The 25,056-nt window shown below is 44.1% G+C and overlaps 1 protein-coding gene across 1 annotated transcript in view; it reads right to left on the reverse strand.

Annotated features, from left to right (window-relative positions):
* LOC143940357 (somatomedin-B and thrombospondin type-1 domain-containing protein-like) overlaps positions 1-25,056 on the reverse strand; it is a 160,641-nt gene that overhangs the window by 23,046 nt on the left and 112,539 nt on the right. The window contains exons 2-3 of the mRNA XM_077461616.1: positions 6,693-6,875; positions 6,516-6,606 (exon numbers count right to left, since the gene is read on the reverse strand). Of these exons, the coding sequence (XP_077317742.1) occupies positions 6,516-6,606; positions 6,693-6,875 (274 nt within the window). The remainder of the gene's footprint in view (positions 1-6,515; positions 6,607-6,692; positions 6,876-25,056) is intronic.

Raw genomic sequence — 25,056 nt, forward strand, 5'->3', positions numbered from 1 at the left:
GTACAGAGTATTTCCTGTTCATCAGTGAGTGTCCTACTGCAGAGAAGGAGACGGTGGCTTTCCTCTTTGTCTGAAAAGTGAAATATCAGGGGTGTGTTTAAATTTCTGATATTTCTCCAAAAAAAAAAAACACTACTGTAAAATTTAAGAAAATCAAAAAAATAAGTAAAGAATAAACATAACAAAAATAAAGAAAAAATAAAAATACATCCTTAGTCACACAGCTTTCTGTTGTAAAAATGTTACTGAATGGTATAATGCATACAGGGATATATGAGTGGACTTCTGTGGCCATATATATATATATATATATATATATATATATATATATATATATCCCTGTATGTATGTAACCACTTAGATATGCAGTTACAGGCAGGGCCGATCCTGGGCGGGGTGCACGGGGTGCACCGCAACTTGGCGCTGTAATTTGTGTGCAGAAGAGGGGCACCGAAGCTGACTGCACACTGGTTGCTCACTTCACTTGCTAGAATCACCGGCCAACCGGTGTTCTGGCATATAGCGTCCATCCATCGGATAGTATCTGCCCCATACTGCGTAGGTGCAGCGCTTGCGCAGTACGGAGCAGAAGGAGATTCAGAAAATCTCAGAAGATTCACGGCGCCTGCGCCGTGAGTGGAGGTGCTAGCCCCACCATCCAAGTGGACATAGGGCTGCAAATATTAGAGGGCCCCTTGCGGGCTCGCTTCGTTCGTCACGCTTCGGGAAAGTTTTTTGGGAATCTGTGTGTCCTTTGTACTGCACATGCGCAGTACACAGCGGACACTATCCAATGGGGGACACAATGTGATAGGACACCGGCTGGCGTCTAGCTAGCAATCAGTGACGTCAGTCAGGGATGCCGCGGCACCCCAGCATTCAGAGCGCGCTGCAGCCCCAGCATTCTTTGCACTCCGCCTCCGTGGCTAGAAAACAAGCTCCGCCCACCTCTGCCATCTTCAGTCAGCGTGGCTGAGAGGGAGCGGAGCCGGAGCAGACTCGTGCGTGCCTGGTCTGAAGTACTCCTCCTGGAGAGAGCAGAGCTGCTCAGCTGCGGCGCAGCGGCTGCCTGCCTTGTTGAGTGACTCCCTTGCCCCTGCACTGCACCAGCGTCCAGGCGGGTCAAGGAACTTGGAAGGAAGTCTGTGCTGTGCCCATCAAAAGCTGTAACTGTTGTGCCCATCACAAGCTGCCACTGTGCCCAAACACAGCCACTGTTGTGCCCATCAAAAGCTGCCACTGTGCCCATCAAACACAGCCACTGTTGTGCCCATCAAAAGCTGCCAGTGTGCCATCAAACACAGCCACTGTGCCATAAAACGCAGCCAATGTGCCATCAAATGCAGCCAATGTGTCATCAAACGCAGCCACTGTGGCGTCAAATGCAGCCATTGTGCCCATCAAAAGGTGCCACTGTGCCCATCAAACACAGCCACTGTGCCATCAAACGTAGCCACTGTGTCCATCAAAAGCTGCCACTGTGCCCATCAAACGCAGCCACTGTGCCCATCAAACGTAGCCACTGTGCCCATCAAAAGCTGCCACTGTGCCCATCAAACGCTGCCACTGTGCCCATCAAGCACAGCCACTGTGCCCATCAAACGCAGCCACTGTGCCCATCAAATCCAGCCACTTTGCCATCAAATGCAGCCACTGTGCTCATCAAACGCAGCCTCTGTGCCCATCAAACGCTGCCAATGTGACCATCAAACGCAGCCACTGTGCCAATCAAATGTAGCCACTGTGCCAATCAAACGCAGAAACTGTGCCATCAAATGCAGCCACTGTGCCCACCAAACGCAGCCACGGTGCCCATTAAAAGCAGCTACTATGCCCATCAAACGCAGCCACTGTGCCCATCAAAAGCTGCCACTGTAACCAACAAACACAGCCACTCTGCCAATCAAATGTAGCCACTGTGCCAATCAAACGCAGCCACTGTGCCATCAAACGCAGCCACTGTGCCCACCAAACGCAGCTACTATGCCCATCAAACGCAGCCACTGTGCCCATCAAACACAACCACTGTGCCAAACACAGCCACTGTGCCCATCAAACGCAGCCACTGTGCCCATCAAACACTGCCACCATCAAATGCAGCCACTGTGGCCATCAAAAGCTGCCACTGTGCCCATCAAACACAGCCACTGTGCCCATCAATAGCTGCCACTGTGCCCCTCAAACACAGCCACTGTGCCATCAAAAGCAATCACTTTTCCCATCAAAAGCAGCCACTGTGCCCATCAAACGCTGCCACTGTGCCCATCAAACGCTGCCACTGTGCCATAAAGTGGTGACGCTTACAGATGGAGAGGTGGAGTTGTTGCCATACAAACATTAGTAAAGGGGAGGAGTTACTAAGATGACCATGCTCATGTGGGGGCACCAGAAATATTTCTGCACCCAGGCACCTGTGACTCTAGGATCGGCCCTGGTTACAGGCATACAGCTGGGACATGTGTTGGCCTGTTATTTAATTGTACAGGCTGCTGACCATGGCTGTATATAAAAATAGGTGACATTTGGGCACAGAAGTTTGCTCCTTGCCACTGCATAGCACTTATCCACCATGTGAATGAGGCCTAAACCACACCTACACATACAATTAGCACACCCACATACACATGTTCAACACACATTGTGGTAATGCACATTACTTGCGTCGGTGCACTAGGGAGCCCATTTACACCAGCATGTGGATGGTTATGTGCACTGCGCACATATGCTCTTGAACCTCATAATTCTCTTTTTAGTAGGGATTTTATAAATGATGCCACTTTCGTGTGTGCTAATAATGATGTAATATACAAATAAACATTTGTACAAACTATCACAGGACCTACAAAATCGGTAGCACCATCCTTTTATTCTACTGTTCCTGTACAGAAAATGTATGGTTGTGGGAAGTTGTAAAAATGAGAAATTAAAAACAAGTGAAACATTGAAAAAATGGCCTTCAAAGAATAATAGTGGAGCGTAGAGCCTGGCCGCAAAAAGGTTAACTGTACACTGGAGAAATCTAGCAGTCATATATTAGCCAGGCATATGTTTGGCACTTGGTCAAGTGACGTACTGTCACTGATCAGTAGAAGGCGCAGGTTGGTGTGGCCCAAAATGACTCTTTTTTTTTTTTCAATATTTTAAGGCGGGGTGGTTACTTCTTTCCTGTCAGCTCTCGTTACCTTTCTTTCATGGTTTCATAATTCCCTTTATTAAAAAGTCATCCCTGGCAGGAAGATGAAACAATAAAGAGAGTAGGTGCTTTAACCTCCCCTGTGGCTGCCTAGCGGTGTTAGCTCATTAAGAGGACTCACTGTAACTAGCTGGAACAGCAGAGCTGACCTCTCACACTTCACAAATACACTTGTTGGCATTTATTACCACCAAAGAAACACTATTTACTGCAGACTACTAAGCAGAAGGATAAAGTCTATTGGTCAGTAATTGATCATTGTATACGTAATATAGTACAGCAACAGTGGATGTAAACCTCAGACATGAAATGTGCAATTGTCTCAATCCAGAGCATTAAGGCTAGGTTCACACTTGAGCCAGTGGTGGTGCGTCCGTAAAGGGCACAGGAGCGCCGCTCCCTCTCTCCTGTCACCTCTCTCTTGCCTGGACGCCTGATAGAGAGGACCAGAGACATCAAGCAATGTGGAGGACGCCACCGTGACCTGCTGCGAGACAGGTAAGTCCCAACTCTCGGGCGATGCACACTGGCAGCATTCGATGGTCACAGCGGCAATTGATGGGCACAGTAGTAGCAATTGATGGGCACACTGACAGCAATTGATGGGGCACAGTAAGGGCAATTGATGGGCACAGTAGCGGAAATTGATGGGCATACTGGCAGCAATTGATGGGGCACAGTGGCAGCAATTGATGGGTACACTGGCAGCAATTGATGGGGCACAGTGGCAGCAACTGATGGGGCACAGCGGCAGCCATTGATGGGTACAGTGGCTGTGTTTGATGGCACAGTGGCTGCGCTTGATGGGCACAGTGGCTGCAATTGATGTTTTTTTTTCAGTTTGTTTGCGCCCCCCCAAATATTTTGAGCACCAGCCCCCACTGCTTGAAATTGATCTGGCTGACGGCAGCGGTCCGGTGCGTCCCTGTTCTCTGTTTCAGGGACAAATTGGGCCTGAATTTTTGCCTGAATTTGTACCTGAAACCAAGCCAAAGATGCACAGGACCCCTGTACAATTCACTCCACAGCCGCCCCGCAGATGTGTGAACTGGCTCCATTGAGAGCCGGTCACAATCTCAAGTCATGCGAATTGGATGCGGGGAAAACCACATCCAATTGGCACTAGTGTGAACCCAGCCTAAGGGCTCATTTCTGTCTGCTGCTTCATTCCACTATCTGCATAAATCGCTTCTGACAAATTTTCCTGACATCAAGAGAAAAATGGTGACGGGGAGGGAGCTAAAGCTGATTGACAGCCTCAGCTTTGTTCCTGAGTGCTGTGTGAAGGGCAGTGGCAGCTGGTGGTATATTTTTTGGGAGGGCAGCAAACAATCCAACCGCCGCCCCGAGTCCACCCTTTTTTGAAGCCTATTAGAGCCTCTGACTCTAATCACGTGCTTCTAAATTTTTTTTAAAAAACCCCATTAAAATCCATGCGTCCGGCACCCCACAGATTAGGGGGACAGACACACAAATCAGGGGGACTGCGCACTACATTATGGGTCGCCGCTGGTAAAGGGGGTTGTGTCCCCTGTCTCCAATCATCTCTCTTCTCTGAGCTCTGCAGAGTGGAACTTCAGCTCTTCGCCCTCTTTTTCTGAACTCTCGGACAAGCTTATAAATTGAGTACATTGAACAGCTGTAGAAAAGAGAAGGCTGCAGGTAAACAGATGCAACTTATGTAGGTATGTAGGAGGATGTTTTTCATCTCTGTGTATTACCTGAGGCAAGTCACTTCTCTGGGTATATATAAGGGTTTACAATCACTTGCCGACCTCCCTATAGGACATTTACTGCTACAGGGTGGTAGCGCTGCGCAGGATCACATATATATACATGATCCTGCACTTCCAGGCATTGAACATGAGTGCGCGCCCCTGCTGGCTCACTCCTGCTATAAATATACACAGCAGGAGCTGATAAGACCCAATTTCCACCAGGACCTGCTGATTGTTCTGTACACAGGCAGAACGGCGATCTGCCTAGGTAAATAAGGTAGATTGCTGTTCTGTCAGTACAGAAGGCATGGATCCTGTGTCTTGCCTTCCATTAGTAAAACTAATGTACACTGAAACACCAGCTAGGCACACAGTTACCCTCTGATCGCTCCTGATAACCCCTTCCCAGCCAGTGCCACACAATCGAATTGTCCGGCGTACTTAGTCCGGCAAACAATCCGCCGGATAGTCCTGTGGACTTTCTACCGAACGTACTTGGCCACCACACACGGACGCACAGAGAGTCCGGCGATTGCTAGCACAATGACGTACAGCACGTACGACGGGACTAGAAAAAGGAAGTTCAACAGCCAGTAGCCAATAGCTTCCTTTTCGTACTTGCTTCTGAGCATGCGTCATTCTTAGTCCACCGGACTAGCATACTCACGAACGTATTGTCCGCTGAAACCCAAGTCCGAGGCGGAAAGATTGGGCTGCAAAACTACTTTCTAAGTCTGCCGGACTTTACGCTGAAAAAGTCCGCTGAAGCCCACACACAATCGGATTGTCCGGTGAAATGCGGTCCGGCGGACTAAGTACGCCAGACAATTTGATCGTGTGTACGCGGCATTAGGTGTGCAATTTGTCCGCCACAATATCGCAGTCCCGCAATGAATCGCTGATCGCTGCCATTACTAGTAAAACATAAATTGTTAAATAGAAATTCTATAAATATATCCCATAGTTTGTAGATGTTATCAATTTTGTGCAAACCAATCAATATACCCTTATTGGGATTTTTTTTTACCAAAAATATGTAGCAGGCCAAAATTGATAAAGAAATTGGATTTTCTACATTTTTTTTTTATTGGGTATGTTTTATAGCAGAAAGTAAGAAATATTGTTTTTTTGGTCGTTTTTTAGCGCAAAAAAATAAAAATGCAGAGGTGATCAAATACCACCAAAAAAAGCTTGATTTATGGGAAAAAATTGACGTAAATTGTATTTGGGTACAGTGTCGCAGAACTGCACAATTGTCAGTTAAAGTAAAGCAGTGCCGTATCACAAAAAATGGCCTTGTCATAAAGGGGGGGTTAGATCTCCTGGAGCTGAAGTGGTTAACCTAATTCTATCCCTGCTTACATTCTTAATCCCACAACCTAACCATTTTAGCCTAGCCCATTAAGCCTTGTAGATCCTAACTTACTTTGTTGAGCGCCACAAATTTCATACTGTCTCACAATACAATTTATGGTAAAAGCTCTCAATTCTACACTATAATTTCAGCACCAAGAACAACTGAATAATTTTACGTAAAAAAAAAAAAAAAAACGCATAAATAGGAGATGCTATACTTGAAATACAGCAGAGCTTATGATATTTACCTTGGGGGTCTGTCAGGTGTCATAATGAAGGGTTTCCTCCAAGGGTCCCTGGATAACCTTTTAAAGGAGCCAGGTAATATCCTGGCCACTTCTATAAACAAAAAAGAGATTAATGCATGTTATTCTGCTATAGACAATTTACTAAACAATTTTGTCTTAAATGATGTGTACAGTAACCTTTGGAACCATGACAAGCAGAGTCATCTCCGTAGCAGCCACGGCGTTGTCTCAGGTCCGGACATGGGCTTCCACCACTCCTCGGTGGCACCATCACTTGGCGTGCTCTCTCTCTGCTACCAATTCCACAACGAGAGCTGCACTCACTCCATGTACCCCATGGACCAACCACACAATGGGAGACTGTAGAAGAAGGGAAGGAAACATTATTAAAAAAAAGTATAGACAAGACCCTACATGTTATATAGTAGCATGGGTTTTTACAATGTATAGTATGTGCTTCACAAGCCATTTAGTCTTTTATTGTTATTCTACATTTGCCTTCCATTTTAGCTTTTTTTTTTTAAACTGTAAACTCCTATTCAAACTTCTATTCTTTGCACCATTGAGACTAACTACAGTTTGTAATATAGACATTTGAGAATTGTCAAGCCCTGCACCCTGTAATTGGCTTACATCATATATATCTATACTGCACAACACATGTACAAAGCACATTGTGAAAATATGTGCATGCTTGCTGTTTAAAACATGACATCCCCAGAATTGAAACTTGTTCTTTGAAAGTCTCAGCACAGAAGCTTAGGCAACCAATGTTAGCATTAGAGCCCATTCACACAGGGGCAACACGACTTGTAGGCGACTTGAGTCAGGCTACTTGGACACGACTTGACAGCGGCGACTAGGACGACTTCAAAACGACTTGTGATGACTTCAAGCGCGACTTGGGACGACTTACAAGTCGCCCCAGGCCAGGCGACTTTTGCCGCGGCCAAGCAGAGAATGAGCTCAAGGGGAAACTCCACGCCAAATTTCTGAAAAAAATTTGGCGTGGGTTCCCCCTCCGAGAGCATACCAGGCCCTTAGGTCTGGTATGGATTCCAAGGGGAACCCCCTACGCCGAAAAAACGGCGTGGGGGTGCCCCCCAGATCCACACCAGACCCTTATCCGAGCACGCTACCTGGCCGGCCAGGAAAGGGGGTGGGGACGAGCGGGCGGACCCCCCCCCTCCTGAGCCGTACCAGGCCGCGTGCCCTCAACATGGGGGGGTGCCTTGGGGGAGGGGGGGGCGTGCTGCCCCCCACCCCAAAGCACCTTGTCCCCATGTCGATGAGGACAAGGGCCTCTTCCCGACAACCCTGGCCGTTGGTTGTCGGGGTCTGCGGGCGGGGGGCTTATCGGAATCCGGGAGCCCCCTTTAATAAGGGGGCCCCCGGATACCGGCCCCCCACCCTATGTGAATGAGTATGGGGTACAATGTACCCCTACCCATTCACCTGTGAAATAAAGTACAAAAAAAAACACAACACAGAGAAAAAATATTTTATTGCACAGCTCCGGGGGTCTTCCGTCTTCGGGGGTCTTCTCGCCGGACTCCTCCGCTATCTGTGTGTAGCTCTTTTGCTAGCGGAGGAGTCCGGCTTTCTTCCTCCCCGCCGCCGGCCTCTTCTCCCGACTTCGGGGGTCTTGTCCCCCCTCTTCGGTTCTTCTGCCGGGCCACCGCGCCTTCTTGTAGCTCTTTTGCAGGCGGTGGCCCGGTCTTCTGTCGCCGCCGTCTTCCGTTCTTCTGTCGCCGCCTTCGGTTCTTCTGCCGGGCCACCGCGCCTTCTTATAGCTCTTTTACAGGCGGTGGCCCGGTCTTCCGCCGCCGCCTTCCGTTCTTCTCCTTCTTCTTCTCCTGGAGATGTTGACTCGACGAGCTCTCCGGCCACAATGCCAGGGACGCGCTCCGCTGCCTCTTATATAGGGACAATGGGGCGGTGTCACGTGGGTTGATGTCACATGGGTTGGTCACATGGGTTGATGTCACATGGTAAGGGGGCGGGGTCACCATGTGACATCAACCCATGTGACCAACCCATGTGACATCAACCCATGTGACACCGCCCCATTGTCCCTATATAAGAGGCAGCGGAGCGCGTCCCTGGCATTGTGGCCGGAGAGCTCGTCGAGTCAACATCTCCAGGAGAAGAAGAAGAAGAAGAAGAAGAACGGAAGGCGGCGGCGGCGACGGAAGACCGGGCCACCGCCTGTAAAAGAGCTATAAGAAGGCGCGGTGGCCCGGCAGAAGAACCGAAGGCGGCGGCAGAAGAACGGAAGACGGCGACAGAAGACCAGGCCACCGCCTGCAAAAGAGCTATAAGAAGGCGCGGTGGCCCGGCAGAAGAACCGAAGAGGGGGACAAGACCCCCGAAGACGGAAGACCCCCGGAGCTGTGCAATAAAATATTTTTTCTCTGTGTTGTGTTTTTTTTTGTACTTTATTTCACAGGTGAATGGGTAGGGGTACATTGTACCCCATACTCATTCACATAGGGTGGGGGGCCGGTATCCGGGGGCCCCCTTATTAAAGGGGGCTCCCGGATTCCGATAAGCCCCCCGCCCGCAGACCCCGACAACCAACGGCCAGGGTTGTCGGGAAGAGGCCCTTGTCCTCATCGACATGGGGACAAGGTGCTTTGGGGTGGGGGGGCCGCACGCCCCCCCCTCCCCCAAGGCACCCCCCCATGTTGAGGGCACGCGGCCTGGTACGGCTCAGGAGGGGGGGGGCCGCCCGCTCGTCCCCACCCCCTTTCCTGGCCGGCCGGGTAGCGTGCTCGGATAAGGGTCTGGTGTGGATCTGGGGGGCACCCCCACGCCGTTTTTTCGGCGTAGGGGGTTCCCCTTGGAATCCATACCAGACCTAAGGGCCTGGTATGCTCTCGGAGGGGGAACCCACGCCAAATTTTTTTCAGAAATTTGGCGTGGAGTTCCCTCTTGAGAGCTGATAATTCTGTCAAAGTCGCCTCCGTATAGACGGAGATCCGACTTGGAGGCGACCTCCATTGAAATCAATGGGTACCTGTCGCCTACAAGTCGGATAGAAGTAGTACAGGAACCTTTTTTGAAGTCGGAGCGACTTCAGTAGTGTGCATTAAGACGGCTCTCATTCACTGACATTGCTTTTTAAATGTTGTCCGACCTGAGGCGACCTGAGGCGACTAGGGGCGACCTGAAGTCGGATCAGGAGTTGCCCCTGTGTGAATGGGCTCTTAGGGATGATAATAATTGTTAAATAGTGCAGCGCTATGAAATAAACTCTAAAATATACATACAAATATAAAGTGCACGATGCTTAATAGTGATTGTCTCACACTCTAGTCAGTCCTTGTGTGACTGCTCAAAAAAATGAAAAAAGAATAAAAATAAGAGTGAAAAAAACAACTACTATATTTTCTGAAAAAATTTTCTCATAAAATGTGTTGTAAACAGAAACACCCGCTGTGCAGATCCTCTCTCTCGTGAGTATAATGCTATGTGCACACCATCACCAGCCAAAATGCTCGCTCGTCTCAAGGATGAGTTAAAAACTCATAGGAAAGATCTTGCATTCAAACCCTCCTCATTGCTTTCTACTTCTCGGCTTATTGGTGGTAAGAATCTTGGGTGTCCGATGGGTTTCTGTACACACGATCGGACTTTGCTCCATCGGCCTTATGTTGTCAAAAAGTTTGTCCGTTTGCACAGCCAACAAAAGTCCGATAAAAACCGAAAAAGTTTGTCCGATGGAGCGTACACACGGTTGGATGTTGCCTTAAAACAGCTAATTTGCATGTTTGTTTTCAAAAAGTCCGATCGTGTGTATGGGCCTTAAGTTCGACTTGAACATCAGGTGTTCGTTTGTTCTAAAACAAACTGAACATATGAGGCATTCGCGGAAAATGTGAGCGCTGCAGAACGCCCAATAATGCACTGTAAGATCGCAGTGCATTGCTGTATGATGATTGGCCAAAGCATGCACCTGACCTGTATTTTTTGGCCAATCACATATATATATATATATATATATATATATATATATATATATATATATATATATATATATATTTTTTTTATTTTTTATTTTTTTTCTAATACACTGCTTACACTGACTGAATATCGAATAAGCACGGAATATACAGTCTATGCTAAATATATATAACAAGGGGCTTGTGAGAGCAGTAGGGGGAGGAAGGTGGAGTGTGAGCAGCATGCTACTGCTGTATGAAGACAGACCTGTGCCTGGAAAGCTGTCTGCCCTGTGGGAGTCTGCACCCCATGTTAGGAGGATTCTTTGCCCAGGGACTAGGAAAGGCTGGCCAGCCTTGACAGTCAGGAAGACTACTGAAGCCGGTGAGTCCAGGGGGCTGGAAAGAATCAGATTTGTTGAGAGCAAGCAGAGGAACTGCTGGCAAGAGAGCCAGGTGGCTCTGTATGTTTTTCCTTATTTTGAGTGCTAAATTAAGTTAAAACCCTGCCTGGGAACCCTGAATGGACCTTTTGCTTTTGTTTTTCAAGGCCATGCCCTTAACTATAATGCGCATCTTCCCCTTGAGCTAAACAACCCCCAATATATATATATATATGGTATCTCACAAAAGTGAGTGCACCCCTCACATTTTTGTAAATATTTTATTATAACTTTTCATGTGAAAACACTAAAGAAATTACACTTTGCTACAATGTAAAGTAGTGAGTGTACAGCTTGTATAACAGTTTAACTTTGCTGTCTCCTCAAATACACAGCCATTAATGTCTAAACTGCTGGCAACAAAAGTGAGTATACCCCTAAGTGAAAATGTCCAATTTGGGCCTAATTAGCCACTTTCCCTCCCTGGTGTCATATGACTCGTTAGTGTTACAAGGTCTCAGGTGTGAATGGGGAGCAGGTGTGTTAAATTTGGTGTTATTGCTCTCATTCTTTAATACTGGTTACTGAAAGATCAACATGGCACCTCATGGCAAAGAACTCTCTGAGGATCTGAAAAAAAGAATTGTTGCCCTACATAAAGATGGCCTAGGCTATAAGAAGATTGCCAAGACCCTAAAACTGAGCTACAGCACGGTGACCAAGACCATACAGCGGTTTAACAGGACAGGTTCCACTCAGAACAGGCCTCGCCATGTTCGACCAAAGGAGTTGAGTGCATGTACTCACCGTCATATCCAGAGGTTGTCTTTGGGAAATAGAGTGCTGCCAGCATTGCTGCAGAGGTTGAAGGGGTGGGAGGTCAGATTACTGGAACCATGTCCTGTGGTCTGATGAGACCGGGATAAATGCATTTGTTCAGATGGTGTGAAACGTGTGTGGTGGCAACCAGGTGAGGAGTACAAAGACAAGTGTGTCTTGCCTACAGTCAAGCATGGTGGTGGGAGTGTCATGGTCTTGGGCTGTGTGAGTGCTGCTGATACTGGGGTGCTACAGTTCATTGAGTGAACCATGAATGCCAACATGTACTGTGACATACTGAAGCAGAGCATGATCCCCTCCCTTAGGAGACTGAGCCACAGGGCAGTATTCCATCATAACTCCAAACACACCTCCAAGACGACTACTGCCTTGCTAAAGAAGTTGAGGGTAAAGGTGATGGACTGGCCAAGCATGTCTCCAAACCTAAACCCTATTGAGCATTTATGGGGCATCCTCAACAGAAGGCGGAGGAGTGCAAGGTATCAAGGTATCCACCAGCTCCGTGATGTCGTCATGGAGGAGTAGAAGAGGACTCCAGTAGCAACCTGTGAAGCTCTGGTGAACTCTATGCCCAAGAGGTTTAAGGCAGTGCTGGAAAATAATGGTGGCCACACAAAATATTGATACTTTGGGCCCAATTTGGACATTTTCACTTAGGGGTGTACTCACTTTTGTTACCAGCGGTTTAGACAATAATGGCTGTGCGTTGCGTTATTTTGAGGGGACAGCAAATTCACACTGTTATACAAGCTGTACACTCAATACATTACATTGTAACAAAGTATAATTTCTTCAGTATTGTCACATGAAAAGTTATAATAAAACATTTACAAAACTGTGAGGGGTGTACTCACTTTTGTGAGATACTGTATATATACTCTGCATCCAGTGTAGCCTATATCTACAGTGCATTTGGTGGTGTACTGTTTCTAATACACTTCAGGTGGTGTATTAATAAAATATATATATATATATGTGTGTAGCGCTGACTCTCCTGTCTATTATTGTATGTTAACATGTTATAACAGAAGTCTGTGGACGTTTCTATGGCTTAATGTTTTATGTTAATCTAGTGGCCAAACACTGAAAGTGAACTTAAATAATATTTGGCTTTCAAGCATTGAACTATTTAGAGGAAGTGACTGTTATTTGGTTTGGAGGCATGGACTATGACATCTGGATCCAACATAGACTTTTCCAATTGTGTATGCAACATCCCCTGATGCAAGTCAAATAGAGGGCCAAAGAAAATATTTGTATCCTCTTGTTTGCGCAAGGAAGTATTTTTGGAATCTGTCTTCAAATGTGTATACATGTCAAATGTTTAGATGTCCAAAAGAAACACCCACTCCACACATTAGCAAAGTATGTAGTGCCTTAACATTAGTGTGGAAGGAGCTGCCAGTGTTGCTAGGTACCTGAGTTTTGTAGACCCAGGCACCAGGGCCAAGATTACAGAGTAGTTGCAATGTGTACATTCCTAGTAGGTGTCTGAAGGGCAAGAAGGCTGCAAGCAACGATAGACTGGGTAGGTAAGTATTTCCCCAATTTGACTAGCAACTTTACCATAATTCACTATGTAGGGCCTCTGCCACTTGACCATCGTTCCCTTAATACTTTTTTCTCTTCTTACAAGGACGTGAACTTCCAAGATACACAATTGGCCGTATGAGTGCAGATATGATGCAGGCTTTGATTGAGCTACAGAAAATAAAGGAGGCTACCACTGCTTTACAGAGAAGAATACGTGATTATGTCAACATGCTTGCCAAATTTTAATTTCATTTGGCCTGAAGTTTTCTTCCACTTGTTGGCTCCTGTTTGCAGTTTTAAGATTTCCCATGGTTTTATTACTTTTAAGCCCTGGTTCACATTGATACTACTTTGAAATCTCACTACTTCACTTGAAGTAGTGCGATTACGAATTAACAAGGTTAGTGTAATTTCAAGTGCAACTTGATAGACATTTGTTTGGCTTCATGCACAGATGTCTATTAAAGTCGCACCTGAAATTGGAAAAAGTAGTGCAGGAACTACTTTTAAAAATTGTTGTGGCACCTCTAAATCAGCGTCGCACCAATTGGAACAGTGCCATTGCCTCAAATAGGCTGTGACTTGTCATGCGATTTTATCTATCAAATCGCAAGACAAATCACCTGTGCCAAAAACAAAAAATATAGAAAACATGACCTAGAAATGCATCTGGAGAGGGAGAGTTGTGAAACACATCTTTATGTGTTTTTAAGAATCGCAAAGCCAAGAATTTAAGATGCACACAAATTGGGCCACAAAATTCAGAATACCCTCATGATCCCATGCCTAAAATGTGTGTCTTTCCCTACATCTAGTTTGCTAAAGCCCCAAAACACAGTGTGTCAACATCTAGTATCTCCCATCACGGGATATCAATGTATGCATTTTGGGGGTGCAACCCCTTCCGCAAAAGTAAAGTAGGTGAGAGGAAGGGCTTGCACCCCCAAAACGTGTACACTGATATCCTGTGATGGGAGCTAGCACATGTTGACACACTCTGTAGTGTGGGGCTTTAGGAAATAAACTGTTTGTACCTAAAATAACCTGTTTGTACCTACACACATTTTAGGCTCGGCATCATAAGGGACATTTAACAGTTATGCCTAAATGTGTACATGGCTTCAAATTTTGACTTTTAGAGGGGTTAGATCACCCCATCTGAGGAAGGCAAAATCAACACAATTTTGGTATACTCATATGGCCTCCACTTTAGCAAAGTCGAACTTTGCAAGTTCCTTAGCTGGGGATGTGTATATTATGTTTTTAAACATGCCTGTTTAGCCCCAAAAAATGCAAAATAATGTTAAACATACATGTTATGTACCAAGATGTTGGTTTGTTCAAGTGCTTGGAGTAAAATGTTTTTTTTTTTTTTTTTTTGTTTAAATATTGTTTATTTCGTTTTCCACATTTACACAAAGAACAGTACAAAATATTCCTTATACATACTTTTAAAAATCACTTTGACTAACATTCATGTTATTTCAGAGTTTTCAACATTCACATAAAAACAAACAGTCAAAAAAAAGTACACATTGGGTGCCCGACCGGATCGATCTTAAATATCCCAAGAGGGAAGAAGAAGAGGAAGAGAGAGGGAGAGGGAGAGAAAAAAAATAAAAAAAAAAAATAAAGCACACCCCCTCCCCCTCTCTTCATGTGTTTAAAATTATCCTTTTGTGATTTTATCTTACCCATATTTATTACCCCCCCCCCCTCGTGACGCTTTTTCTTAATTCCAATTTGTGGTTTGTGTAAGGTGGGGATTCCTCTCCTTCCATCCCCACTCCCTTCTACAAAACAAAAAAAAAAAAAAAACAAAAAAAAAAACCCCAGACAAACCCCCTAAAGGGCCCCAGAACATCCCCTCCCCCACACACACAAAAAAAAAAATAAATAATAAATAAATAAAAAAAAAAAATAAATAAAAAAAAAATAAAAAAAACCAAGGGGGGGAAAGGGATCCTTTCCCCTTCTCCTCCCTTCCTCCCTCCCCTCCTCCTCCCTCCTTTATAAAAAAGAAATAAAAAATTTATAAGGGGTTATGAAGTATATGCATCCTATCTCCCTCCCCTAGACGCCCTCTCCATCCCCCATAATTCCAAGATATATTGAGGATTTTCTAAATTCCATCCAGTTCCTCCAAGTCGCCTGGAATCTAATTTCGGCTCCCCGTTGAAGGTGTATTAGTTCTTCCATAATCCTCAATCTATCTATTTCCCTAAACCAATCTCTTATCCCTGGTGTTTCCTTTACTTTCCAGTATCTCGGGATCAGTACTTTCGCTGCGTTTAGCAAAAATGGAGTTAATGCTCTTCTATATTTTTCCCTAGGGCCCTCGGCCGCGTGAAACAAACATTTCCAGGGATCCAATTCTATTTCCTTCCCATCGATCTCTTTAATTAAACCCACCACCTTTTCCCAGTATAACTGGATTGCACTGCATTGCCACCATATATGGGCGTGGGTTCCCTCCCTCCCACACTCTCTCCAACAGAGGGGTGATAAGTCTTTGTTAATCTTATGCATTTTCGATGGGACATAATACCATCTAACCAATAATTTATAGTTCATTTCTTGGATCTTCGTATCTATTGAAGTGGAGTGGGTATAGTCTATAACTTTCCCTTTCAGTTTTTCTGGGATTGATTGATTCAATTCCCCTTCCCACCTCCCTAAAGCAGGTATCGCCTCATCCTCCATTAAAGATATTAAGGTCCTATATATCTTAGAGATCCCCTGTCTGCCCACTCCTCCTCGGTCAATCAATTTCTCCCAAGGGTTTAAATTGTCACCAGAGCGGAGAGGTTTTGGAAGGGACTCTACAAAATGTTGGAGTTGTCTATATCTCCATCCATCCCATGGTGTTCTTCCATATTTCTCTCGTATCTCCTCTAATGAGCATAAGCTATTTACTTCTAACACATCCCTTAACCTTAATATGTCCCTATGCGTCCACTTCTGGAACATTTTGTTTTCTTTCCCCGGAGGAAAATAGTTATTTCCTGACAGGGGCATTAGGGGGCTATTGTTATTTTGTCCTTCTGTACCTTTAAGTACCCCATCCCATGTTCTTAATGTTTCCATTGTAATCGGGGATGTTCTTCTAGAGAGACCCCTAAACTTCATTGGAATCCAAATGGTCTGACTCAGGGCAACATTACTCATATTATCTTCCAGTGATACCCACTTTTTATATGGAGCGTTGTAAACCCAATCCAAAATCCTCCTCATTGCCGCTGCTGAATGATATTTTTGAAAATCTGGGAGAGATACCCCTCCCTTATCCTTAGGCCTATTCATTACCTTATAAGAAACGCGACTTCCTCTTTTGTTCCATATAAATTTCTGAATCAGGGATTTAATAATTTTAAAATAGGCCCCTGGGATATTTATCGGGAGGCTCTGAAAGACATATAGAGCCTTTGGCAGAATCATCATTTTAATTACGTTTATCCTGCCGAACCATGACAGTCTATGTGCAGGGTAACCTTTAAGATCTTGTTTAATTTTATTTAAAAGAGGGAGATAATTATCTTGATATAAATCTGTAACTGATGTCGATAAGTATATTCCTAAGTATTTCAGGCCCTTCTCTTTCCACACAAAGGGGAAAAGAGCTCTAAGTTCTCTTCTCTCCTCTGGGGGAGAATGGACATTTAATATCTCAGTTTTCTCTCTATTGATCTTAAAGTTCGAAACATTCCCGTATTCCTCCAGCTCCTGCAAAATCCTAGGAAGGGACTGTTTGGGATTCGTTATATAGAGCATAATATCATCTGCAAATGCAGATATCTTATGCTCATTCTCTGATACTTTTATTCCCTCAATACCTTGGTTCGCTCTTATAGAAACCAAAAGAGGTTCTAAGGAGAATACAAAAAGTAAGGGAGATAGTGGACATCCCTGACGTGTACCATTATAAAGCCCTAAAGAGTTTGATAGGGTCCCATTCACCTGAATCTGAGCTGTAGGGTTAGAGTATAAGGCCTCTATCCACCGCAGCATTCTTGGGCCTAAACCAAATTTATATAATGTCTGCAGCATGTATTCCCATTCTAACCTATCAAATGCCTTTTCTGCATCAACCGATAGGAAAAGGGAAGACTGCTTCTTCTTCTTCTTAACTTCCTGCATTAAGAGGGTTGTCCTCAGTATATTGTCCCTCGCCTCCCTTCCAGGTACAAAACCTGCCTGATCTCCTTCTATACAATCTGGCATATATTGTTTCAGCCTCTCGGCTAAAATCCTTGCGTAAATTTTTACATCCTCATTAATCAGAGAAATAGGTCTAAAACTAGAGCACAATGTTGGATCTTTCCCTTCCTTTGCTAATATAGTTATAAAGGCCCCCAAAGCTTCCTTCCGTATCTCCCTTCCTTCCCCTATTGAGTTCATGTACTGATGAAAATAAGGTGTTAAAGGTCCCAAAAACTTTTTAAAGTATAATGACGTGTATCCATCGGGCCCTGGGCTCTTCCCATTCTTACTATCCTTGATTGCTCTCTCTATTTCCTCCTTAGAGATATCCCTATCGAGCATACCAGCATCCTCCTCTGCTATCCTCGGTAGATCTATCTTCCGGAGATATTGTTCAATTTTTTCCCTTCTCTTTTGTTTATCCTTGGGGTCCTGGTCACCATTCACCTTATACAGTAGTTGGTAGTATTCTGAGAAGGTGTTACTAATATCTCTTGTCGCATATTTCATTACTCCCTTCTTATCTTTAATTTTTGCAATATAATTAAAATTTCTTCTAGGTTTAATTACCCCTGCCAGGATTCTCCCCGGTTTATTACCAAATTCATATTGTCTTTTAGCGGACTTTAAAAAGGCCTGCCTGGTTTCCTGTTCCAATATGTCTCTCAGTGCCTCCCTTTTTCCCATAAGTTCGTCCATTATTTTATGGTCATTTAACCCTTTATGTAACTGTTCCAACACCTGGATTTCCTGTAAGATTAGTGATTTTTGCGTTGACCTTATTTTCCTCCTCTTAACTGCTTCTGCTATCAATCTCCCTCTCATATATACCTTATGGGTCTCCCACAACACAGTTGGTGCAATATTTTCTACATTATTTTCTTTAAAAAATAAGTTCATATCTCTTTCCAAAGCTTCAAATATTTTATGGTCATGCAAGAGGGATTCATCCAACCTCCATACTCTTTGTCTAATCGGTATATCCTCCAGGTCCAAAACAGCCACAACAGGGGCATGGTCGGAGAGAGTTATTGATTTTACTTCTACTTTCTTTAACCCCTCCAAAAGCTGATGGTCCAAGAGGATATAATCGATTCTTGAGTAAGAGTGATGTACCTGGGAGTAATATGTAAAATCCTTTCCCCCCGGATGCGCAACTCTCCACACCTCCACTAGTTGCTGTCGATGTAATTTTTGTTTAATTATCTTTAGGTATTTTCCTTCTGAGCGTAGGGATGGGGGTTGGGCATCCAGGGTTGGATCAAATACAAAGTTAAAATCCCCTGCCATAATCACCCCCCCTTCCTTAAAACATTCTAATTTATTCAACACTTTCCCCAAGAAGGGACAGGGGAGATAATTAGGGCAGTAGATACAAGCCAACGTATACATTTTATTAAAAATCAAACCTTTGATAAATAGATATCTCCCTTCAGAATCCGATTCCATAGCCTTTAAAGTAAAGGGGGTATTACTGTCAAACCCAATAGCAATTCCTCTTGCCCTTTTGCTAGAGGAATATCCGTGAAACCAAGTTGGATAATTTTTAGACTTCAGACCACTATTATGGGACCATTTAAAATGAGTTTCCTGTAGGAAAGCAATATTTGATGACCATTTTTTCAACTCCTGCAAAATCTGATATCTCTTATTGGGACTATTTAACCCTCTAACATTATATGTAACAATCTTCAACGGGGCCATCTTTCATGGAGATTGGTTATAGCCCACCATAAACATTCCATCATGAAGTCAAAAACAAAAATAAACGTATATTTTTTACCTAGATCGATCCAGTCGGTATACCCTTCATTGATAAATGTGAAACAACAACATATTCTCCCCCCCCAATATTTTCCTCCCTCCCTTCCCACCCCCCCACCCTTTACACATTGAATATCAATGTTATCGTCCTCCATGCTAGTGCCTATTTACTAGACCCCAGCCCTGGTTGGACCTTCCTTGAGGGAGTATAAGTGCCCGCGTGAGCCCCCGAGCCTCACCCCTCCTTGGGGGTGGTCTCGGGGGGGCACGCGGGCACCGCCCCGCCCCTGGCGCATACTTCCCCCCCATGCGAGCCTACTCAAAATCATCCTTGTCTAGTACCTCTCTTTATTTTTTCCTTTTCCTTCCCTTTTCTTTCTCCTCCCTTTCCTTCTCCTCCCCTTTCCCCTCTCTTCCCCCTTCCCTCCCCTTTACTATTCTTCCCCTAATCCTTCCCATTAACCTGTTGTCATTTATTTACCCCACTATTTGCCTCTTCCACCCCCCTCTCCTCTCCCCTAATCCAGCGAAAGAGGAAGGGAGAGGAAAAAGAGGGAGAGAGGCCCTACACTCTATTCCAAGGTTGTTCTCTTAATTTCGTCCAATCTAGGGGTTTTTTCTCCCAGTTTTCTAGATTAACACATGGTATATTCAGTTTATTGCAAAATGCTTTCAGGTCCTCTGGGAATCTTAAAATGGCTGTTATCCCTTGGTTTTTAGCTATCAGACATGCGGGGAAACCCCATCTGTAAGTAATCTTCTTCTCTTGTAGTTGATTTATTAGGGGTTTCAATGCCCTTCTCCGGCTCAGTGTCTCTTGTGAGAGGTCAGAAAAGAAGAGCAACGTAGCTCCCTCATATTTAATAGTATCAGAGCTTCTTGCATCTTGCTGAATTTGTTGTTTTGTTTCGTATTGAGTAAACCTCACAATCACATCTCTCTCTATCTCAGGTCTTGGCTTCTCTTTTGTTTGAATTCTATGTATTCTATCAAAAGCTATATGGGATGTTACTTCTTTTTTCATTATTTTATTAAAGACTTCTCGAAGCACAGTCTCCAACTCAGTGTTTTTCACGGATTCTGGTAGGCCGCGAATTCTTAAATTATTGCGCCTATTTCTGTTTTCCTGGTCTTCTAATTTATATCTAATGTTTCTCATTTCTAACCAGTCCATATCCGCTCTTTTTTGTAATTCCGAAATAGCTTTTTTATGCTCTTCTAATTGTGTTTCCGATTCTTCTACCCTTTTTAATACGTTTTGAATATCTGCCCGGGTTGCCTTTAATTCTCCTTTGATCATCCCTTCCAGATGTGACATCATTTCTGCCATGTCCTGTTTAGTAGGGAGTGATTGGGGATTAGTTCCTTCTTTTTCTAGTTCCCACATTTTTCCTGATTCTTTTTGTTGATGTCGTTCTTTCAAGCTTTTCTGTGGAGTTGTACCTTCCTCTATATTAGGTTTTTTATTCATCTGTTTTTCACAGGAAGGTGATGTTCCTTCTCCCCTTTCAGCCTCCCTTTCTTCCCTCTGATCTACTCTGCCCTGGGCCATATAAGTTTTTATAGAGTTCCCCTTCCCGCTTTCTGTTTGTCCTGCTTTGGCTCCCCTCCTTACCATGATCCTTTCTTACCCCCTTCCCCTTCGGTTTAGTCTTTCAAGTTTATGCAACTAAGCATTAATATTATTTAACTCTATTACCGGCCTAATCTTCCCCAGATTATAGCTCCTCCTGGGGAGCAGGCACTCTTTCCTTGTTTATTCCCTTCTTCTTTTCCTTTTCCCCTTCCCTCTTCACTTCCCCCAATCTATTTGTGTACAAATCCGTCTTCAATTACTATACAATTACAATACATCCTCATTATTATGCAATTTTTATATAATTTTTCCAAAACTATATAATATATATATTATGTATCCAAAAAGGGGGATATAGAAGGGCTTTCCTTCCCCCTTTTCTTTTCTCCTTTTGAGTTAAATGCAAAAAGTGCATAAAGTGCATAAAGTGCAAAAAAAAACAAAAAAAAAAAAAACAAAAAAAAAAAAAAAAAAAAAAAAAGGGGGAAAGGATGCACACAGTGCAAAAAGTGTTAAAGGTAGTGAAGTTTGCCAAAAAAGTGCAAAAAACACAAAGTGTAGAGGTGCTAGAAAAGAAAAAAAAAAAAAAAAAAAAAAATTTTATGAATAAGTAAGTGCAGTTAATGCAGCAGGTGCCAAAAAAAAAAAAAAAAAAAAAAAAAAGGATAATAAAAAAGGGGAGGGGAAGGGGGGGAGGGGAGAGTCCAACTGCAACAAGTGCAAAAAGTGCAAAAAAGTGCAAAATTGTCAGAAAGTGCATAGAGTGCCAAAATTACAAAGGGAGGGGAATGAAGGGGAAATGGAATACTCCCGAGAACAGGAATAGGGGGGGGGAGGGGGGTACTTTTTATTTCTTAGTTTGTCTATTTTTTTTCCAAAATATTTTTTAGTCCAATCCTTATATCCTTTTTATTTACCCTCCATCAAAAAAAAAAAAAAAAAAAAAGGGGGGTAAAAAAATAAAATAAAAAAAGGGGGGGGGGGTGCAAATAACAATGTGGGAGGGGGGGAAAAGAGGCAAGTTGTTGTGTTAGGTGTACTAAATGTATAAATGTATGCTCTAGTCCTAGTCTCTTAATCTTTGCACAGGAGGAGAAGTAACTTTTGATTTCAGCTATATCAGAAGGAGAAAGGGGATTCCAGCACATATATCTTGATATCCATTCAACTTAATATCCAGAGTAAAATATCCGGAAAAAGACAAAAGAAAGAGGAAATTGGGGGGGGGGGGAGGGGGAATTACAAAATACAGTCCAATAACTCCTCCAGGGTCACACTTTCTCTATTTATAGTTAGTTTGATGGTATTAATTTTTTTTTTTTTTCAAATAGGGTCCATATTTCAGATTCCCCCAAAACTCTCAAGTATCCTATCGTCCAAAACCTTCGTTCAGTCTATTGAGATAAATATTTTGTCTGGGGCAGTCCACTCCACTTCAACCATACGATCGGATTCTCCTCTCAGCCCCTGTGCATCAGCCAGTTCGTAGGTCTTTCATCCAGTTTGATATTTAAAGGGGCTAGTTTATATAAACCTAGGCATAAACTGGTCTCTATACCCGTCAGAGACCCAAGGCAGTTCCTGAAGGGAAAATCCAATATAACAGTCCTCTCAAAGCAGCCCGCAGGACATGGGGGGGACAGGGGGGAGAGAAATTTCAGTTTAACAGTCTATCACTCTGCATAGCCACGAGATTGCAGCCGCTCTCTCTTTCTTACCCCCTCCAGAGCCCCCTCGCCGTCAGCCGCATCAGCGTCCTCTCGGTGTCACGGGATCTCCACACTCCGCTCTCTCTCTAGGAGGAGGTCTCTGCAAGCAATCGCCTCCGCAGTCAGTGATCCACGTCCTGGGTCAAAGGCTCCAGGAGCGGACCTCCGCTGATCTCCTTCACTCCTTCACTCCTTCTCCCCACTCGTCCGAGTCTAACAAGCTCCTTATCGTGAGGGGGTACGTATATTTCTGTATCTGGCTCCACCGACGGCAGGATACTTGAGCTCCCCGCGATCGTAGCTTCAGTTACTCAATGGCTCAGCATATGTTTAGGCTCAGGCGTAGGCATAGGCACAGGTGGTATCGTTAGTTAAGACAGCATGCTTTTCAGCTCGCCGGGGAGGTGCGCCTTCGGCTGCGGCGTTCAGCTAGTAAGTGGCGCCATCTTCTGTAGCTCCACCTCCCTCCCCACCAGAGCGGAGTAAAATGTTTTATACTAAACAATGTGTGGCTTCTTATTTCGATGCTCAATACCAGTGTATATGTTATGTTGGTGTAGTTACAGTGACAATGTGCTCTAAAATGTGGCAAACTCAGGCAGTTTTTTGCCACAAAGAAATTAAAGGAGTCAAAAACATTAACAATGTAGCAGACCCACAGTACAACATAATATAGTTAGCTGAAGAAGAGATTGTCACCTCATGGGGCAAATAAGGTATGTTTGCACTATTGTAGAAAATGGCCAACATGAAGACCATTTGAGAACCTAAGAGACAGATAAGAAACAAACAGTAATTCAAATGAAATAGGAGTTTAGTATCAAATAAAAGATTTATTCCTGATCAAAAACATTTTGCTGCAAAACCACTGCCCCTCTACCACAAAGTAGTCAATATACTGTTGCCAGACATCTAGGGCAGTTTGGGAGGGCAACTCAGGACGGCCACTTTCCAGAGTTGTCATCACAGCAGGATCACCTGGGCCAGACACTGTAAAGTCAACCTCACTTTGAAGTGAGGCAAGGTAGCTGCTTGCATTCCTACGTAAGTAATTGTGCAGGATGCAGCAGCACAATACAACATGGTTTAGTTTGTATTCGGACCGGTTAATTGCTTTTAGAAACAGCCTGAACCGACTTGATAGTATTGCAAATGCATTTTCAACAACCCTTCGGGCACAAGAGAGCCTGTAGTTGTAGATCCTCTGCTCTGGGGTGAGGTTCATCATAGGAAAGGGCCTCATAAGATGTTTCCCCAGAGCAAAGGCCTCATCTGCCACAAATACAAAATTGAGCCCCTTCACATTCTCCTCAGGAGGTGGCAAATTTAAGTTGCCATTCTGTAGGTGACGGTAGAATTCGGTCCGTGCAATTACTCTTCTGTCCGAGTTGCGGCTGTTCTTCCCAACATCCAGGTACAGGAACTCATAGTTTGCAGACACTACCTCTAGCATCACTATACTGCAAAAGCCCTTATAATTATAATAATAATAGCCCAAGTTGGGTGGTGGGACAATATGCACATGCTTCCTATCAATCGCCCCACCACAGCTGGGAAAATCCCACTGATGGTGGAATGGAGCTGCAGCAGCCTGCCATTCCTGTGGGTTCGAAGGAAACTGTGGCGTCAAACAAGAAAAAAAAATACTACTTTTGCACATAACATTGCAATCATATTTGACCCAAAGATTATTTGCCAAGTTGAATGCCTAAATAATGTGTGATACTTTGGCTAGCCCATCCTTACTGCTATTGGCAGCCCACTGGACAAGTAAGAAGTGTCATAATCCAAAAATATGGATACACACTGTCCAATTTGCAGCACATTTTTACATTCATAAATTACCTATCAAGATAATAGGAGACAAAAACTTTCAAAAGTATCATTTGAAGGTATTCAGGCAGGCCCTTGCACTATATGCGTTGGTGAAATATGACCACAAAAGAGGTATAGTGTGTATGGGTTTTGCAAAGTCAGCAGATAGAGTGTTGGTATCGGTTGACTTAGCACTTGGGGGGGGGGGGGTTCCAAATGAGTTTGGTCCCCAAAAAATGGCCTCTTGCACTCTGCCTGAATTTGAGGACAACAATAACATTTGTACACATTTTAGGGGGTGTTTAGGGTAAGCACAAAAATGAGGCTGACAAAATACATTGTTAAGTTACTAGGCTAGGTGTGTATGGGCCCAGGATAGCATGATGGGGAGGTTAGTGAAGGCAAATATGCATGAAGGACAAAAATGGAGCATTAAAAGCTTTCAGCATGTATGCAGACAAAGAAGACATTCACAACATATTACAATAATGGTAATTATGAAATGAAGAAATGAATACAATACATTAGCAAACATTAAATACATAGAATATGATGTTAAAGGCTAAAACTTACTCGAATATAGTCCTTCTGCAGAACTTGGATAATGGCAGAACAGGTAGGTCTCTGGAATAATGATTGCCAGAGCCTGAGGGGAGATCCCATTTGTGAACTACAGATCCTGGAGACTTCTCCCAGTCGCCAAGTACCACAAGGTGGTGACGAGCCTTTGCTCGGGAGTAATGGCTTTCCGCATGCATGTGTCCTGCTTACTAATAT

This window comes from Lithobates pipiens, unplaced genomic scaffold (assembly GCF_037356315.1).
Source record: "Lithobates pipiens isolate NorthernLeopardFrog02 unplaced genomic scaffold, aLitPip1_a1.2 Scaffold_3, whole genome shotgun sequence".
In the NCBI taxonomy this organism is placed as follows: domain Eukaryota; kingdom Metazoa; phylum Chordata; class Amphibia; order Anura; family Ranidae; genus Lithobates; species Lithobates pipiens.